Source organism: Oryctolagus cuniculus, chromosome 13 (genome assembly GCF_964237555.1).
Source record: "Oryctolagus cuniculus chromosome 13, mOryCun1.1, whole genome shotgun sequence".
Classification (NCBI taxonomy): domain Eukaryota; kingdom Metazoa; phylum Chordata; class Mammalia; order Lagomorpha; family Leporidae; genus Oryctolagus; species Oryctolagus cuniculus.
The window spans coordinates 2,120,335-2,140,431 of NC_091444.1; the positions used below are offsets into that span (position 1 = coordinate 2,120,335).

General features: G+C 51.3%; 1 protein-coding gene across 3 annotated transcripts in view; it reads right to left on the bottom strand.

Moving 5' to 3' along the window:
* The window catches only part of EDEM3 (ER degradation enhancing alpha-mannosidase like protein 3), a 70,195-nt gene that overhangs the window by 27,132 nt on the left and 22,966 nt on the right, over nt 1-20,097 (bottom strand). For all 3 annotated transcript variants that reach the window (XM_051821019.2, XM_051821021.2, XM_070055039.1), the window contains exons 5-9: nt 14,664-14,776; nt 13,669-13,822; nt 8,454-8,588; nt 6,510-6,615; nt 299-396 (exon numbers count right to left, since the gene is read on the bottom strand). In XM_051821019.2, the coding sequence (XP_051676979.1) occupies nt 299-396; nt 6,510-6,615; nt 8,454-8,588; nt 13,669-13,822; nt 14,664-14,776 (606 nt within the window). The remainder of the gene's footprint in view (nt 1-298; nt 397-6,509; nt 6,616-8,453; nt 8,589-13,668; nt 13,823-14,663; nt 14,777-20,097) is intronic.

The following is a 20,097-nucleotide window of genomic DNA, read 5'->3' on the forward strand; positions in this document are numbered from 1 at the left end:
GCCAGCTGTAAGTGATCCCAACAATGCTGTTCTTTGCACAGATTAGCACAACTCTATAGACCATTTATTGGCAGATCTGGAAAATTTTTGATACAAGACGAAAGCAGAACTACTTTGTAAGCTAGTTTTTTTAATGTATGTGGTTTTCAACATGTTTACATCCATTACCATGAGGGAATACTGCTCCTTAAAAAGCTACAGTTAAAAACAAACTTTTTGGACTTTAACCCAAATAACTGGGTATCTATCAAAATCCGGACTCAGATGAGACTGGCCGCACAACACAGGACCGACTTACCGTGTTAAATCTTTCCAGAAAGCTGTCATCTCCCAGCAAGACATAGGCTTTCAGCAAGTACTCGTAATACGAATCGATCCCTGCTCCCACGCCGCTGTCTGCAAACCAGGCACAGGAGACCCGCGTGAGTCACGACTCCAGAGCCCTTCCCGGAGCGCAGGCAGGCACCACCCAGGAAGGACGCCACACCACCCCGGGTGTGCAGGTACTGGTGCTGGCCATGCATTGCTTAAAAAACGTTACTTTGCTAACTTGGTTACAGAGTAGTGTTCAGAAGCTGTGGACACTTTTTTTTAGAATTTTTAAAGTCCTTCAAAGAGTATCTGACCCCCACCAGCAAGAGCCCGCGCTCCAGGCCTGTCGGGCAGGAAACGGGACACTGCTGTGTGCAGGCGCCACCCTGGCTGCTTGCTTCTTCCTTCAAGACCAGAGCACCAACAGGAAACAGCGAGAATCCCGGGAGAGGCGGGGACAGCTCGGGCAGGGCAGAAGGCAGCCCGCGCAGCCGTGGAGGGCAGCAGCAGACGGACAGCTGCGGCTCTGCCTGGACACAGGGTCTGCTCCCCCGTCCTCAGGAGTGCCGTCTGGGCAGCAGAGTCCGTGTAAGGAACTAGCAGCTCAGGTCTGGTGAGCTGCAGTCACAACTGTAACCACGGGAGTGGGCTGTGGCACGGCGGGTTAAGCCGCCACCTGCAGCGCCGGCATCCCACGTGGGAGGCGGTGAGTCCAGCTGCTCCACGCTGATCCGGCTCCCTACTGGCATGCTGGGAAAGCAGTGGAACCGCGGTCCATGTGCTTGGGCCCTGCACCCATATGGGAGACCTGGACGAAGCGCCTGGCTCCCAGCTTCAGCCTGGCTCAGCCCAGCCATCTGGAGATTGAAACGGCAGATGGAAGATCTCTCTCTCTGTAACTCGCCTTTCAAATAAGTAACTCTTAAAAAAAATTACAGTCGAGGCTGGTGCTGCAGCATGGCAGGTAGAGTCGCCACTTGCAGTGCCAGCATCCCATATAAGTGCTGGTTCAAGTCCCGGCTGCTCCACTTCTATCAGGCCTCTGCTGTGGCCTGGGAAAGCAGTGGAGGATGGCCCAAGTCCTTGGGCCCCTGCACCCATGTGGAAGACCTGGAAGAAGCTCCTGGCTCCTGGCTTCAGATCAAACCAGCTCTGGCTGTTGTGGTCATCTGGGGAGTGAACCAGTGGATCAAAGACCTCTCTCTCTCTCTCTCTCTTTTTATATTTTTATATATATATATATATATATATATATATATATATATATATATATCTCAGCCATTCAAATAAATAAATAAATTTTTTAAAAGATTTTTATTTATTTATTTGACAGGTAGAGTTACAGACAGTGAGAAAGAGAGACAGAGAGAAAGGTCTTCCTTCCGTTGGTTGACTCCCTAGATGGCCACTACGGCCAGAGCTATGCCAATCCGAAGCCAGGAGCCAGGAGCCTCTTCCTGGTCTCCCATGCGGGTGCAGGAGCCCAAGCACTTGGGCCATCCTCCATTGCCCTCCTGGGCCACATTAGAGAGCTGGACTGGAAGAGGAGCAACCGGGACTAGAACCCGGCACCCATATGGGATGCCAGCACCAGAGGTGGAGGATTAACCTAGTGCGCCACCGCGCCGGCCCCTAAATGAAATTTTAAAAAATGCTGTAATTATCATCCTGGAAACCCCATGCCCAGGGCACGCCCACAACCAAGTCAGTCACACTCTAAGGTCCAGGCGTGAACGTTTTGTAAAAACCTCCTCCACCGCAGCCCTGAGATCACTGGGGCTGAGAGGGGCAGGATCTAACTGTCCCCCAAGGCAGGCGGCACAGGAGCATGGAACCACCAGACCAAAACAAGACACTGAAGAGGCACGACTTCTCAGACCGTCAGCAGTGCACTGGATACCTTCTCCTGAAGAAGAGAAAATACTCAAACAGGCACACCAGACTCTACCGTCAGCCTAAAACACACACTGTAGACCTAAGACACGAGCAATACAAAACGAGAAGAAAAACTCGTTAGAAATCCAACAGAAACAGACCACTCGACAGGATACAGCAGAAGAATACACCTGAGGAACAAATCAGCAAACAGGAAGCCCACGTGTACTCATCCCCTAAAAGGGAAAGAGACGGTGTCCACTGATGGCCAGTGCTGGGCAGGCCGAAGTCAGGAAGCTGGATCAGAAGTGGAGCAGTCAGGATACCAACTGGCACCCCATGCGGGATGCTGGCATCGTAGGTAGCGGCTAGGGTACCCTTGTGACACCTGCAAGCGGAATCACAGTCCGGGTTCAAGGACCGGCCCCTCTCCATGCCAGCTTCCAGCTAACGCACGCCCTGGGGGCAGCAGATGCCGGCTCAAGTCCTGGGGTCCCTCACGCGTACAAGTGGGAGAGTGGTTTGAGTTTCAGGCTCCTGGCTTTGGCCTGACCCAGCTCTGGCTATTGCAGGCACTTGAGGAATGAACCAGCAGATGAAGACCTGTCTGTCTGACTCTCTGCCTTTCAAATAAAAGTGAAAACAGAACCAGGGAGGGTGTCTGGCATAGTGATTACTATGCCACTTCGGATGTCCACACCCAGAAGTGGAGTGCCTGGACCTGAGTCTGGCCCCTCCCGACTGCAGCATCCTGGATGTACACTCCACGAGGCAGCAGGTAGACGGCCCAAGGCGTGGACCCCGCCTCCCAGGAGTTCCTCCAGGCTGTGGGCTGGCTCAGGCGTGGCCACTGTGGGCACTTGGGGCGTGAACCAGAGATGAGAATTCTGTGTCTCTCAAATAAAATAAAAACACAACAATTTATAGCAGACAGGAAAGGCAAAATATACTGAAATACAACAGCGATTAAAACTGTTTTAAGGGGTGGTGTCGTGGAGTAGCAGGTAAAGCCGCGGCCTGCAATGCCAGCATCCCACATGGCGTGCCAGTTCGTGTCCTGACTGTTCCACTTCTGATCCAGCTCAAGGAGCCCAGGATGCAGAACGCACCATTCATAAAAGAGGACACACATGGCAGTGATGGGAGGAAGCGCTCGGCAGCACTGTCACAGGGCACAGCAGACGATGTCTGTGCACCCACCCGCGGGCAACGACTTCCGGTCCCATGGACGGAATAGCGGACAGGAAGGCGACAGCCCGGAGCTCATCCACACTGCTGGGAACACCCGGGGCTGTGACACAGCTTTGGAAAACCACTTCACACTGTCTCCTGAAGCTGAACATGGACTTAGCCAGGTCCAACTTCCCTCCTGGGTACAGAGAGGCTGTGACCCAGGCACGGCAGGAGCAGCCCACAGACGCTCCCAGCACTGCTGTTTGCAACACTAAACCTTGTGCACATCTGCCCAGGACTGGGGTTATCACCTCATAAGGCACCACACAGCAGTCAGGAGAGGGCGAATCACAACGGGATGCAACATGTGTATGAGCCTTACCAATCTAACACCGAGGGAGAAAGTCAAAAAAGAGCATGTGTGCATGACATGCTACCCTTTACCAAAGGCTCAAACAAAACAAACTTCTTAGGAATGCATACAGATACAGGTAAACTTTCAAAAAAGGACTGGGGTGACCTTGTGTGTACCAGGTAAAGCCACCGCCTGCAATACTCGCACCCCGTATCGGGGGTGGCTGGAGTCCCAGCTGCTCTACTTCCAACCAGCTCCCTGCCGATGCACCTGGAAAAGCAGCGGAAGGTGGCCCAAGTCCCTGGGCCCCTGCACCCACAGGCGAGACCTGAAAGAAGCGCCTCGCTCCAACATTTTTTTTAAAAAAGATTTATTTATTTGTTTGAAAGGCAGAATTTGGAGAGACAGAGAGAGGGAGAGAGAGATCTTCCATCTGCTGGTTCACTCCCCAAATAGCTGCAACGGCCAGGGCTGGGCCAGGATGAAGCTCCTGGTCTCCCATGTGGGAGATACAGAAAGTCACAGAGCGATCCAGGCAAGAAAGACTCCACCTAGGGGGAGGCGGCGGGTGTGGAATCACCGGGTGGGGGTCAGGGTCAGGGTCAGGGAGAGAGCACACTAGAAATTAAGCTGCTGCAGCAAGCCAGTAACAGCGCTCTCTGCCTTATCAGAAATGACCAAACAAGGTGCCCACACATGGACCAGGGACGAGGAGTCCTGGTCCTAAGTCAAGGATTATGCTAAATATAAAAGTAACTATGATGAGTTAATTTAAACCTGAGGTCCAAAATGGGTTAAAAAAGAAAGAAATTGCTAAGTTTTGAAGCCAGGATTCAGATTGTTTCAGGAACCATTTAGATAAAACTCAGAAAAAATGTATGTGATACTGGAAAAGGCAAAACTTAGATACTTTGAAATTAAAAACGACATAACTGGGGGGCTGGCACTGGGCCTGCACTGAAGACGCCACGTGAGACGCTGGCATCTGTATCAGAGAACCTCGGTTCAAGTCCCGGCTCCACGTCTGATTCCAACTTGGTGCTAACGGGCAGCCTGGGAGGCAGTGGTGATGGCCCTGGTGGTTGGTGCTCCTGCCACCCGGGGGGAGACCCCGATGCAGCGTCTCCTGGCTTCAGCCTGGCCCAGTCCCAGCTGTTTTGGCCATTTGGGAAGTGAACCAGCAGATGAGAGACAGCGTTCTCTTTCTTTCAAATAAATAAAAATTTAAAGAATTATATAATTTTTAATCGCTTAAATATAGGCAGATATTTTTAACGTTTATTTGTGAAGATGAGCCTTTTGGAAAACAAAGAAATGCATGAGAAAGATTATCTCATTAGAAATGTCCTGGCGTATTTCCATTTCTCTATACTTATTTTACAAGGGTGTTTTATAAATATAAAATTATGAAAAGTATAAATATTCTTTATGCTATCTTATATCCTACTTATTCATAATACTATTGCAAGTTTCTAATCTTCCCTTCCAATACACTTCAATAACGTAATATTCCAACACTGACAAAATGATTGTCCTACTCTTTTACTGATGACCACCTGGATTATTTCCCAGTGTTCTATCACTGTAAACAGTCATGGACGAACACCTCTGGAAACTAAGAACAGTAACTCCTATATTTTATATTATCTCATCAGGCTGGATTTCCAGAAGTAAAACTGTACTATTATTTTATTTCATTTTATTTATTTGAAAGCAGAGAGAGCATGGTCCCATCCACTGGCTCACTCCCCAAATGTCTGAAACAATGGGACTGGGCCAGACCAAAGCCAGGAGTCTGGAACTCAATCCGGGTCTCCCACGTGGGTGGCCAGGAGCCAAGTCCTTGAGCCGTCACTGCTGCCGCCCAAGGTGTGCACTAGAAGAAACTGGAATCAGTGTGAAGGCCAAGCACAGCTTAGCTGCTGAGCAAAGAAGTTACCAATCAGAGCGGCTTCATCCTGTCCCGCTAGTGAGCACTCCCTCCCCAGCTAGCTGACCAGGCCAGCAGCAGCCCAAGGGCTCCCCGTTAATGCTCACTTAACCCTCACATCAGTTCTGCAAAGCACTGTTCACGGGCCCATTCCACTGTCGTGGAGAGGCACACAGAGGCTGAACACCTTGCCTGAGACCACACAGCCTCAATTCCAGTAACAGTTCTGCAGTCCGCACCCTTGACCACTCTGTCAGTCTCTCCTTCTGGAGGCATAACACCGTTCCATACCAGCTCCCGCGAACCTGCGCCTGCAGTGGGACGGCGGAGCTGCTCTGACCCCAGTCCACAAAGCAACTGACTCCAGTGTTTCATCCACACCCATGCCCGTACGCTGCTACACTCCCGAAAGTGTGGAACAGAACACTAAAATCATCCGGAGCAGGTCGGCTGCATTTGACACCAACAAAGCACATCTGGCTGAAAATGAACATTCTAGCAATCTTGTGAGAACCTGTGCTTTATAATATCCCAAAGATTTTTTTTAAGATTTATTTATTTGACAGAGTAACAGAGGGAGAGGGAGGGGGAGGGAGAGAGAGATTTTCTATCTGCTGGTTCACTCCCCGAATGGCTGCCGTGGCCAGGGCTGGGCCAGGCTAAAGGCAGAAGCAGAAGCTGGACTGGAAGTGCAGCAGCTGAGACACAAACTGGCACACGTGTGGGACGCCAGCACTGTCCACGGAGTTTCACCCACTGAGCCACAACGCCGACTCCCCAAAGATGATTCTGACGAATGAAAATCCTGCTTTCTCAACCGTTCTGAGGACATGAAAGCTGATTTTAAAAGCCCAATGCACATACCTTTTCGAACCCAGTCTCCTGTATGAATATTGATAGTCACTCCCACTAAATTGCTACTTCGTTGTCTTTTTTCCCAGAGAAAATCGAGAGCTTTTCTTGCATATTCCTGTAATTTAAAAAAAAGAGCATTCTTTAAGAACTTCATGTCTTTGGCAAATAGGAAGAAATCAAAGTCTCATAGAATATGTCAGAATTACGTAAAATTCCTAACTATTTCTAACATAAATTTCCTTAAGTCAGAGTTTGGGAATGTCACGCTGAGGCCGCCCATTCCTGCAGTACAAGTTCAGGTTCACACATCTGACTACCTTACATCAACTGCTGATGTGACTAAACACGTACTTGTTAAAGAACCTCCTTGGATGTTCTCACAAAGCTCCCCCGTCACCTCGTCCAGCTGAGAATGCACAGAGCTGGAAAAGTTTTAATTCTTGATTCAACCTATTTATGCTGATTCTAAAAAGCAAAGATATTTTTAAATGGTAGAATTTCAGAGCCAAAAGAGCTTCATACAAGTTATATTTCCTTACTTTCATTTTACAAGTAAGAAAACAGGCCCGGTGAAATTAAAGATTTAACCAAAACTTAGAACTGGATCACAGGATGGCCAGTCGGAGAGTTCACATCTCCTCATGTATCAGCCCAGGTGTCAGGGAACCACTTCCGGCAAGGGCTGGACTCACACATTCTGGATTTTGGTTGCTCTGGGTCCTTCAGGCACAGAAACAATGTCACAACTCACTGCAGCACAGCTGCGGCCACAGACGAAACTACACAATCGAGCATGGTGTGTTCTAATAAAACTTTATTTACAAAAACCTGCAGCAGCTGGGGTTGAGAGCCCACAGACTGTAGTCTGAAAATCTTGCATAAGATCAGCGCTGTCAACTGAATCAGGTGGCTTCCCTGACAACAAAATTACTATATATTCAAAAAGTTAAACAAAAAAATCAAGACTTTGAACAGATTTACCCCGCACACACGAGAATGAACTTGAGTTCCCAAAGACACGAGTTCTAACGCCACTCATCACCTGCCAGCCATGCAGTCTCCTCACCTGTAAATGCCACAGTGTCTCACAAAGTCTGTAGTTCGTGTTACGTTCAAGAGCACGCACACGTGTTTCTACTTCTCAATAAGGGGACGTGTCAGTGGGCAAGGCACAGGGTGAAACTTTAAGTACATAAGACGAACCAACCAAACATGTGACATCTGTCCTCAGACATCTGAACAGACACACACAACCCTAACTAGTCTATTGACATTCAGACCCGCTCTCTGCAATGCCGCCAGGAATCCCCATTTCTGCTTACTCTGTGTGTACTGTGTCGAATGATTAAAAATTCTCCTAAGTCACTTGTTAGAAGAAGAGGGTGCTTTGTGTTACTACTGTACTCCTGATGCTATGCTTAAATCAATTTAGTTTGTAATATAACATATACAGTGTGTTCACAGCAAACTATATTGGGGATACCAAGCCTTTCGGACAATGAACACTTCCCTTGCAGTAAACACATTTACAGATGAGACCCCCAACCAAGACTTAAGTGGACAAAATGTCCCTGTTTAGAGAATTGGTGAAGGTTTCAGAAAAGCAATAGCCCATCTGGAAGTCTAGCAGATAAAAACACACATGGGCCCACACAGTATTTCATATAACACTCATGACATCAAGGAACCATCAAATTCACCTCAGTAAAATGGCTAAAAATTGTCCTAAGTATAAACCCAAAATATAATTTTATAGTTTGTGAACAAAATGCAAAATTGCATTTCACATGGCTACTTCACAAATGACTTAATTTATGTTTCTGGCCACTTGGAACCATGCGGTGGAATCTGGACCAAGTCCACTGCAGTAACAGCATCTCTCTTAGCCTACACACAGCACGCAGGACGCAGCCATGCCCAGTGCCCAGGAGATCAAAGACCATGAAAGCAAACCTCAAATATCGTTGCTCCTGTGAACCGACTGAGCGCGGCAAACTCGAGGATCAAGGTACCTGCACAGGCCGTACAGGTGTCTGTCTCAGTTCCCGTCCGAGCTTCTGGCTTCCTGATGCCGAACTTCAAGTTGATCTAAGTACAATGACAAGATTACTTTAGTCCTTTCCTCCATGATTTCAACATTCAACATCACTGCGACAACTATAGAGAAAATATCTTCCACAATAATTTTGTTGTCTGGACAGCGTGCGCCAGCTAGTACAAAAGTCAGGAAGTAGACCAGACTTATAAGAAGTTAGAGGGCCGATGCTGTGGCGCAGTAGGTTAACGCCTTGGCCTGAAGCGCCGGCATCCCATATGGGCACCTGTTCGGGACCCAGCTGTTCCACCTCCGATCCAGCTCTCTGCTGTGGTCTGGGAAAGCAGTAGAAGATGGCCCAAGTCCTTGGGTCCCTGCACCCGCATGGGAGACCCGGAAGAAGTCCTGGTTCCTGGCTTCAGATCGACGCAGCTCTAGTCGTTGTGGCCAACTGGGGAGTGAAGACCTCTCTCTCTGTGTGTGTGTCTCTGTCTCTCCTCTCTCTGTATAACTCTTTCAAATAAAGGAATAAATCTATAAAAATAAATAAATAAATTAGGCTTAGGAGCCAGCACAGTGGCATAGCGGGTAAAGCTGCCACCTGCAGTGCCAGCATACCATGTTCAAGTTCAAGTCCTAGCTGCTCTACTTCTGATCCAGCCCTCTGCTATGGCCTGGGAAACAGAAGATGGCCCAAGCCCTTGGGCCCCTGCACCTGCGTGGGAGACCTGGAAGAAGCTCCTGGCTCCTGGCTTTGGATCAGCCCAACTCTGGCCACTGCAGCCATCTAGGGATTGAACCAGTGGATGGAAGACCTCTCTCTCTCCCTCTCCCTCTCCCTGCCTCTCTGCCTCTCTGTAACTCTGCCTTTCAAATAAATAAATCTAAAAAAAATAAAATAAAATTAGGCTTAATTGAGAATTTGTACCAAAAAAAAATTGTACTAAGCAGTTTCTCTTAGAGGAAAAAACTGACTGACATGGTTGGTATCTGAAAGGAGACTGATTTTATTTATGGATTTTAAAAATCTGAAATATAGTATACCACCTTACCCTTACTGGCAGGCAGATAACAAGGAAAACTTTTCAAAGAGGTATTTCTTTTGTAACTCAAAAATAACCAGATAATAACACCACAGTAAAAACCCAGACTAACTAGTATCACACATGAGAAACCAATTAAAACAAGAATGTTTTTCAACAAGCCAAATAAACAAAAAGGAAGTAGGTATCAAGAATTTAGAATAACAAATTAACAAAACAATGCAATCCAAAACATTATGTATGTTCTCAGGACAATCATTCAAACTCTAAGCAAGAAAACACATCTACATTGCAACTAGAAATCAAGTGCATGCCAGTGTCCAGTCGGCTGACTGTAAACAGCACACAACGTGGAGCCTGTGCTCGCACCACTGGCTGAACCACAGGGCCCGAGCCCAAGCCCCGGCTGCGCTGCGGTTCCTGACTCCAGCTTCTCTGCTCCGTGCCCTGGGAAGCGGGGAAGGAAGCAGCAGGCCAAGTGGGTGGCGGCCCCGACTCAGGGTCCCGCTCAGCACTGGGAGCGAATGAGCAGATGGAGGCTCTGCTGCTGCCTCTCAAACACATTTTATAAAACAATTTTTATCAAACAATGAACTTACAATGAAGCAATCTTCAAAAATAAAAAAGATCTGATTATACTAATTCCATTAAAATATAATTTTTATAAATATCTGCAATTAACAACGAAAAATATTTGATTAGTTCTTTTTTAAGATTTATTGTATTTATGAACTTGAAAGGCAGAGCAATAGAGAGAGAGGGAGACAGAGAGAGCGTCTCTCTGCTGGTTCACTCCCCACATGGCCACAACAGCCAGGGCTGGGCCAGGCCGGAGCCGTGCACCAGGAGCGCCATCCTGGTCTCCGACAAGGGTGGCAGGCCGAGCACTTGGGCTACTTCTGCTGCTTTCCCGAGTGGTCAGCAGGAGCTGGAGTGGAAGCAGAACAGCCGGGACCAGAACCACGTTCCTGTACGGGAGCCCAGCGTCGCAAGCAGTGGTCTGACTTACTGCAAGACTCAGGACAGCGGGGACAACATATCAGGAAGGTCTCGTGTTCCACCGCCACAACATGGTTTTCAAATGGAGCCCCTTGTATTAGAGGGTAGGAGTAACAAACACCTACGCTAAATTTATCGGCATTATTTGTTTCAGTGAAAAACCCTTAAAATGTGCGAAAATCCCAAGAGGTTCATATTAATGCTATATTCTGTGGCTGTAACTTTAAGAAGACAGCGTGTGGATGAGGTACGGGCTAATTTACGAGTTTGAAAAGCGGCCATCAGGGCAGGCACTGTGCTGCCATGCTACGCAGCTGTCTGGGAGGAACACAATCCAGAGTGCCTCCCCCACTTCTGACCCGCTTCCTGCTAATGTGCCTGCCAAGGGACTGCCAGGAGACAAGGGCCCGAGGACTGGGGTCCCTGCTCATGTGCCTGCCAAGGGACGAGGGCCCGAGGACTGGGGTCCCTGCTAATGTGCCTGCCAGGAGACGAGGGCCCGAGGACTGGGGTCCCTGCTAATGTGCCTGCCAGGAGACGAGGGCCCGAGGACTGGGGTCCTCGTCCACGGGGAGAGCCGGGCGGAGTTCCTGGCTCCTGGGTTCAGCGTGGCCCAGCGCTGGCTGGTGTGAGCATCTGGCGACGTGAACCCGCACGCGGCAGATATTCTCTCACTGTGCCTCTGTCACTCTGCCTTTCCAAACAATAAATCTTTTTAAAAATGGAATAAAAAGGCCAGTGCCATGTCCGCCTGCGGCGCTGGCACACCGGGTTCTAGTCCCGGTCGGGGCGCCGGATTCTGTCCCGGTTGCCCCTCTTCCAGGCCAGCTCTCTGCTGTGGTCCAGGAGTGCAGTGGAGGATGGCCCAGGTCCTTGGGCCCTGCACCCCATGGGAGACCAGGAGAAGCACCTGGCTCCTGCCTTTGGATCAGCGCGGTGCGCCGGCCGCGGCAGCCATTGGAGGGTGAACCAACGGCAAAGGAAGACCTTTCTCTCTGTCTCTCTCACTGTCCACTCTGCCTGTCAAAAAAAAAAAAAAAATGGAATAAAAAATGACCAGTAACTCTTACAAAAGCATTTCTGTCCAGCAAACAGAGCTAAAAACACTGGTGCTAATACTACCGAGGATGCATGTGTATCTGAGAGACTGCCAAACACACGTCCCTGGACAGCAGCGGTACTCCTGGGTGCACGGCAAAGGGCTGGACGTGCTCCGCAGGCCTCGTGGGAACAAGGCGCTCACAGCACCTCCGCTCAGAGTTAATATGGCAAAGGAATGACAATGTACAGTGCTGGCTGCGGTCTAACCACATGGCTCATGTCCTCTCCTAGACACTCAGCCTAAACAGAAAACAAGCAAAATGTAGAAAGGTCTGTGTAGGGGCAGCACTGCGGAGCAGTGGGTAAAGCCCCATCTGCAGTGCCAGCATCCCACACGGGCTCTGGTTCGAGTCCCAGCTGCTCCACTTCCCAGTCCAGCTCCCTGCTGAGGGCCTGGGAAAAGCGGCAGCAGATGCGCCATGTGGTTGGGCCCCTGCCACCCTTGTGGGAGACCCAGAAGCAGCTCCTCTTTGGCCCAGTCCTGGCCATTACAGCCATCAGGGGAGTGAACCAGCAGGTGGAAGACCTCTCCCTCTGTCTCTCCTCTCTTTGTAACTCTAAGTTTCAAATAAATAAATAAATCTTTTTTAAAACAATGTCTCCAAGAATGTTCACAGGAGAATCATTTAAAATATTAAAAGTGGGAAATGTAACTAAGAGATTTAATTATAGTCTGCTCCATTAAAAAGGAAAACACATGCACTAACTCGCCGCTGGACAGCACTGCGTGCCTGGTGCTGTCCCTCAGGGAAGGACAGCGAGGACAGCCTGTCCACAGAGGGAGGGACAGCCCACGGGTGCTGGCCCACGGTGCCAGCCCACAGGTCCGGAGGGAGGACACTGGAGGGTGTGGCTGGAACGGCAGTGAGTGTCAGGAAGCCGACTGGCAAACCGTGACAGATTCCAAATGTTAGACACTCGGTACAACAGGGAGACTCAGAACTTCTGAAGGTAATGCGATAAAAATTATATTCTAGTAGTAGTTCTCTTTCTGGGAACTGGAAAGGAATGAATACAAGCGGCATGCGGAGTAGTTTAGGAACAGAATTCTATCAGCCTCAAAAGCACAGCACAAGTGAGAAAACAGAGCCGGGCCGGGCGGCGCCCGTGGTGACTGGGCGGAGGCAGCAGGACCCCGAGCAGAGGTGTGCACCGGGGGACAGCGCGCTCTCGGCCTCCACAGCCCGTGGTGACTGGGCGGAGGCAGCAGGACCCCGAGCAGAGGTGTGCACCGGGGGACAGCGCGCTCTCGGCCTCCACAGCCCGTGGTGACTGGGCGGAGGCAGCAGGACCCCGAGCAGAGGTGTGCACCGGGGGACAGCGCGCTCTCGGCCTCCACAGCCCGTGGTGACTGGGCGGAGGCAGCAGGACCCCGAGCAGAGGTGTGCACCGGGGGACAGCGCGCTCTCGGCCTCCACAGCTCCCTTCTGGGTACTTCAGTTCCAAGATCTTCAGGGTCAGCTCCTACCACTGACCCTGCAGCCACCCCCCTACCTCTCAGCAGAGAAGAAACCCCAAGAGGAGGGGCCTTCATCACCACTCTTCCCTGTCCCCCCTCCCCCCACAAACACCCACATCCTGCAGCCAGTTCTCCTGGAGTCTGCTACAACACCTCCTGCTTCGGGAGACCCTCCGTCCGGCACGTGAAATGTGGGGCACACCCTGGGCGGCTCCCTCTGTGCCGCGCACAGCACACCTGCCGTCTGGGAGGGAGTCCCAGCCTGCTGCAGCCACGGCTCCAGCTGCATTTTCTGCCCAAACGACCTGTGCCCCCTTTCTAGGCGGGGCCTGCTGCTTCCCGCTGCAGCACCACCTAATCTGTTAGCAAGGACACGCGGAATCCTCAGCTAATCTTATTCTATATCACTCAAACCTAACTTGACTGAAATGTTAATACACATTTGTTCTACAGCTTGAGGAACATGGTCTCCGATCACCAAACCCATGCAAGAGAAGAAGAGGAAGGCGGTGGGAGTCTTCAGTCACTCACCCTGGGGTAAGGGAGGCCGCTGGTGGTATTGAAGGCCGGCAGAAGCTTGTAGCCCAGCTGCTTTGCCATCTGCAGGAGCTCGTCACTGTACCACTGCATGTGCTCGCCCTTCTCTCTCAGCATGATGGCCAGCGAGTGGCCCCCGAGCAGGCCCCTGCGGTCAGAGACGAGCGTTATCTACAGCGCACAGACACCACCGGAGCTTCTGGGGGTATCTTCGTGCCAACAGCTTTGCATACGCGAGGGAAGACTACAGCAGAACCAGTTGTGTGTATCACCCTGGCCCCTCGTTCTGTGGCCACACAGGCTGTGAGCACAGGTGCCACGTGCTGGGAACACCCAGCACAGGGCATTGTTAACTTTGCTTACAACAAAGAACATCCGAATAGCACAAATGTGATTAATTTTAACAAACTTTGAATTTATAGCTTTATTTTTATGACATCCTTAACTCTTAGCTTAGCATTTTAGTTTTAATAAAATTTTCAATGTGTTGGGTGTTCATACATTAGCAATCCCTGTGAAAGGCAGCATTACCCATTTCTTGCACTTAACTGAAGACTCACTTTAACAAAAGCAAACAAGTTATAACAACACAAATTAACAATTAAATGCAAAAATTCATGATGCCGAAACCTGAATTAATAAATCCTATCATTTCAGATTTCTTAACATCTCAAAAACATTTCGCACGGTTTCATGGAGCGACAACCCTATAAACTCAGTTTCGTCCGGCTTCTATTCAGAGGTGCTTCACTGAGCCGTGCAGCTCAAGAACCCTGTGTCCTGACGATGCGACAGGACTCCCCCCGGCTTCAGTCCACACGGACTTCAGAAGCCGGCTGCGATGACAACACAGCACCAGGCCAGCCCACAGCTCCCGCTGCCGTCACACCCCAGCCTGGATCTTCTCACCTTCTTCATTCCCATCAAGAAATGAGCAGCACACTCCAACCTCCTCTGTCATTGAAACGGCAGCGTCGGGATTCACTTACCCAAGAACTCTGATGTTCGTTTCGAAGACGGATACAACTACGTCATTATCTAAATTAACATCTCTTAAAACTTTTCTCACTGCATCTTCAAATTCTTTTGTTTTATTTAATACCTAAGAGAAGAAAATTATGAAATAAAGTTCTTTTCTACCAAATCAAGGGTAAATATCCTCAGAATGAGCGGCTAATAGCAACTCTGTATACTTTAAACAGTGGCCCACACAAAACATTCCTTAAGTACGCAAGTATAAAACTGTGGAAACGTCCAAAGCTACAAAAACCAAATACCTAATGATATCATTCAGCATGGTGATACTCTTATTTTGTTTTTGAAGACTTATTTATGTGGAAGACAGAGGGACAGAGTAAGGGAGAAACAGAGAGACCTTCCTTCCACTGGTTCACTGCCTAAATGGCCGCCACAGCCAGGGCAGGGCCACGGGGAAGCCAGGAGCTCCACCTAGGCCTCCTACGTGCACGCAGGCCCCCTTTTCTTCGGCCATCATGCACTGCCGCCAGGTGAGCAGCAGCAGGGAGCTGGATGGGAGCGGGTGTAGCGGAGACCCAAGGCAGCACGCTGCTATGCACGCCGGCCTGGCCGGCAGCGGCTCCACCTGCCGCGCCGCAACACCGGTCCCTGTGTGCCCCTTTCAGATGCTCTGCAGCGTCATCAGGGACGTGTTCCGGAGTCTGAAACTGAGCTCTGGACGTCACATGGCACCACCGCAAAGCGCTGGAGCTCAGAGCATGTCCGGTTTCTGCATCAGGGAAGCCCGTGCAAATGCCCCGAAACCCAAAAGATTCACAAATCTACCCAAGCAACCTGTACACGGCCTTCAACACAGAGCTCATGAGGTGACTCCACTGGGAGACAAAGCAAAACACCATCCCGAACGGCTTCTGCCTGAGCAAGTACTTTGCTCAGGGAGTGACCAACTGACCCTGACCCCACACCTGCCAAGGACGTCCTTGCAGTACCCGAGGAGGGAGCACAAGGCAGGGGTCCAGAACAGGCCCTGACGGACCTCTGCTGCCTCCACTCACTGCCCGGCCCAGGCCCGTCACTGCCCTCTCCTCACTGCCCGGCCCAGGCCCCTCACTGCCCTCTCCTCACTGCCCGGCCCGGGCCCGTCACTGCCCTCTCCTCACTGCCCGGCCCGGGCCCCTCACTGCCCTCTCCTCACTGCCCGGCCCGGGCCCCTCACTGCCCTCTCCTCACTGCCCGGCCCGGGCCCGTCACTGCCCTCTCCTCACTGCCCGGCCCAGGCCCCTCACTGCCCTCTCCTCACTGCCCGGCCCGGGCCCGTCACTGCCCTCTCCTCACTGCCCGGCCCGGGCCCGTCACTGCCCTCTCCTCACTGCCCGGCCCGGGCCCCTCACTGCCCTCTCCTCACTGCCCGGCCCGGGCCCCTCACTGCCCTCGCGGCCTGTCCCCCCATCTACAGAGCAGAAGCTCCTCATCTCAGAGCGCCGAGCTCTCAGAAGAGCCCGTGTGCGTCCAGACCTGGCGGAGCGCGGTGGCACTCCTGTCACGTGAGGTGTCCTGACCCAACTCTGCAGCCCTGCAATGGGCCCCATGAAGGGACCGGCATGCAGGCCTCGACAGTTTTCCTCAACTTGACCGTCTGACCTTCTGATAATGTTTTGCAGTGATTTTTATGGAGTATTTCCACTAAAAATTCAAATTTGGTATAAAACATTACATAAGAGTATCTGCTGGGGCCAGCACTGTGGCATAGTGGGTAAAGCCACTGCCTGCAGTGCCAGCATCCCATGTGGGTGCCAGTTCTAGTCCCGGCTGCTCCACTTCCGATCCAGCTCTCTGCTATGGCCTGGGAAAGCAGCAGAAGATGGCCCAGGTCCTTGGGCCTCTGCACCCACGTGGGAGACCTGGGGGAAGCTCCTGGCTCCTGGCTTCAGATCAGCACAGCTCCAGCTGTTGCAGCCATCTGGGGGGTGAACCAGTGGATGGAAGACCTCTCTCTCTCTTTCTCTGCCTCTGCCTCTCTGTAACTCTGCCTTCAAATAAATAAATAAATCTTTTTTTTTTTTTAAAGAGTATCTGCCTGAAATACAGTAGAAGTCAAATTTAGGGAAAGTCCTAAGTAAGTATCAGATGAAATGTGATCTCACACTGCCCACTCTCCTCTCAGTGTCAGAGGCACACGGCCGGCCAGGCAGGGCACAGCTGTCCCGCTGCCCCACACTGCTCTTCAGCGTCCCTTCATCTGTGCCCTCCTTCTCTGGGTCCGTCTCCTGGGAACGTCTCCCTGCTGAATCGCGGGCTGGAAGCCAGACTTCCCCCCAGGTTTAAAGGTCTGAACTGCCTGCCTAACCGAACAATACCTTCCTTCCCTTCTCTCCAAATGAAACAGCAGCACAACACCATCTGTCCACCTCAGCACCCCAGGAAAATCAAAGTGGCCGGAGACCCCCTTGTCCACAGTTAGCCAGAACATCCCCTCCAACGGCTCCACCTCCTCGGCAGAAACATGAATCGGGTCGCACTCCTTCCCCTCTACCTTTGTTTCCATTTTTTCCTACAGATTTCACGGCATTACTGTATTTAAAGGTAAGCTCCAGGTTCTAGTGCTTTGTTCCATTACAGGCAAGAGAAAACAGGACGAAGCTCAGGACAGTGCGAATTTCAAGCAGGGGTGACACCAGCGTCCGTACCAGAGCGCTGCTTCCAGTTCCAGCTGCTAACTTCAGGTCCAGCTTCCTGCTAACGCCCCTGGGAAGGCGGCAGAGATCGGCCCAAGTGCTTAGATTCCTGCCACCCATCTGGGAGACCACGAAGGAGTTCTGTCCAACCAGCTGGCTCCTGTCCAACCCAGTCCTGACTCTGGGACCAGATGGGGAGGGAACCAGAAGATGGAAGATCTCTCTCCTTCTCTTTGTTGCTCTTTCAAATAAATACTCAAGGCTCTCTGAAAACAGGGACCCAGAGAAGTCAAATCATTTGGCCAAGGTCACACCTATCAATTTCACGAAATCACTTCTTGTACTCCCTGGGGTCAGGAGCCAGAACTCCAACCGGGCACCATCAGGCAGTCATCAGGAATGCGGGCTCTGGACCCCCACCTTGGAGCCTCCGCATCAGAATCCGCATGTCAGCAAGGAAACCCGTGGAACACCCGAGCGTCCCACGCAGTAGTTCAGCATATCAGCACACATCAGGTCACCTGGAAGCTGCAGAAACCCCACTCAGAGCACCTCTCTCCTGGATTTCTAATGCTCTGGGACACGGTCAGGAATCTGTGCTGCCACCAAGTTCCCAGGCGATGCTAGGGCTGCCAGGCCAGCAATCTTACTGGGAAGCCCTCGCCATGCTTTGTAACTGCTACAGCCTGAGGAGGGAGCCTTCATAATAACCAACGACTGCCCAGTTAGACCTCTGAATGCAGGAGTTAGCAAGCCGGGAACTATTCTTTCTCCTTCATTTCTAACATTTTAAAAAACACATACTCGGGCCAGTGTTGTGGCGTAGCGGGTTAAGCCACCTCTGCTGCTGCCTACAGTGGCAGCATCCCACGCGGACGCCAGTTTGAGTCTTGGCTGCTCCACTTCTGATCCAGCTCTCTGCCAATGCACCTGGGAAAGTAGCAGAGGATGGCCCAAGTCCTTGGGGCCCTGCACCTGTGCGGGAGACCTGGAAGAAGCTCCTGGCTCCTGGCTTCAGCCTGACCCAGCCCCAGCTGTTACAGTCATTTGAGGAGTGAACCAGCAGACAGATCTCTGTGTGTGTGTGTGTGTGTGTGTGTGTAACTTTACCTTTCAAATAAATAAATTTTTTTTTTTTTTTGCCAGGCAGAGTTAGACAGTGAAGACAGTGAGAGAGAGAGAGAGAGAGAAAGGTCTTCCTTCCGTTGGTTCACCCCTCAAATGGCCGCTATGGCAGGCGCTACAACGATCCAAAGCCAGGAGCCGGGTACTTCCTCCTGGTCTTCCATGCAGGTGCAGGGACCCAAGCACTTGGGCCATCCTCTGATGCCCTTCCTGGCCACAGCAGAGAGCTGGCCTGGAAGAGGAGCAACCGGGACTAGTACCCGGAGCCCCAACTGGGACTAGAACCCAGGGTGCCAGCGCCATAGGTGGAGGATTAGCCAAGTGAGCCTCGGCGCTGGCCCAAATAAATAAAATCTTAAAAAAAAAAATCACACACATGATATCTGAGGTCCATGTTTGTGAAAATCAACTATGAAATACAGAGAAATAATGGCAGACTTACTATGTGGAAAAATAAAAGATGACAGAATGAACGACAAAGTTAAGTATACCTGTGGCCTTTCCTGCCCCAGACTCCCCTACACCACCACCGACCTGGTGGACATAACCCAGCTACCGCCACAAACACACTGACCGGCCCCAGTGCAGCAGATTACCCCGCCTCCTGCAACACCAGAGCACAGGCTCACAGCCCAGCCCCTCCACTTCTGACCCTCCTCCTGCTAGACCAGAGCACAGGTTCACATCCCAGCCCCTCCACTTCTGACCCCGCCTCCTGCTACATCAGAGCACAGGCTCACATCCCAGCCCCTCCACTTCTGACCCGCCTCCTGCTACATCAGAGCACAGGCTCACAGCCCAGCCCCTCCACTTCTGACCCTCCTCCTGCTACACCAGAGCACAGGTTCACAGCCCAGCCCCTCCACTTCTGACCCGCCTCCTGCTACATCAGAGCACAGGCTCACAGCCCAGCCCCTCCACTTCTGACCCCGCCTCCTGCTAATGTGGCTGGGAAGGCAGCTGACTCGGTCCAAGTGTGGGCCCTCCACCCACGCTGGAGACCAGGATGGAGTTGCAGGGTTGAAGGCTCCTGGCTTCAGCCTGGCCCAGTCCTGGCTGTTGTGGCCATCTGAGGAGTGAAGCAGTATAGAAGATCCCTCTCTCTCTCTCTCTCTCTCCCCCGTCTCCCTGTTCACTCTGTTTTTTTTTTTAAGCTTATTTATTTCAAAGTCAGAGTTACACGGAGAGAGAAGGAGAGGCAGAGAGAGAGAGAAAGAGAGAGAGAGAGAGGTCTTCCATCTGATGGTTCACTCCCCAATTGGCCACAACGGCCATAGCTGTGCCAATCTGAAGCCAGGAGCTTCTTCCAGATCTCCCATGTGGGTGCAGGGGCCCAAGGACTTGGGACACCTTCTACTTCTTTCCCAGGCCACAGCAGAGAGCTGGATCGGAAATGGAGCAGCCAGGACTCAAACCAGCACCCATATGGGATGCCAGCATTGCAGGTGGCAGTTTTACCCGCTATGCCACAGTGCCGGCCCTTCACTCTACTTTTCAAATAAATAAATAAATCATTTTAAAATAAATCACTAGGCCGGCACCACAGCTCACTAGGCTAATCCTCCACCTGCGGCGCTGGCACACTGGGTTCTAGTCCCAGTTGGGGTGCCGGATTCTGTCCCGGTTGCTCCTCTTCCAGGCCAGC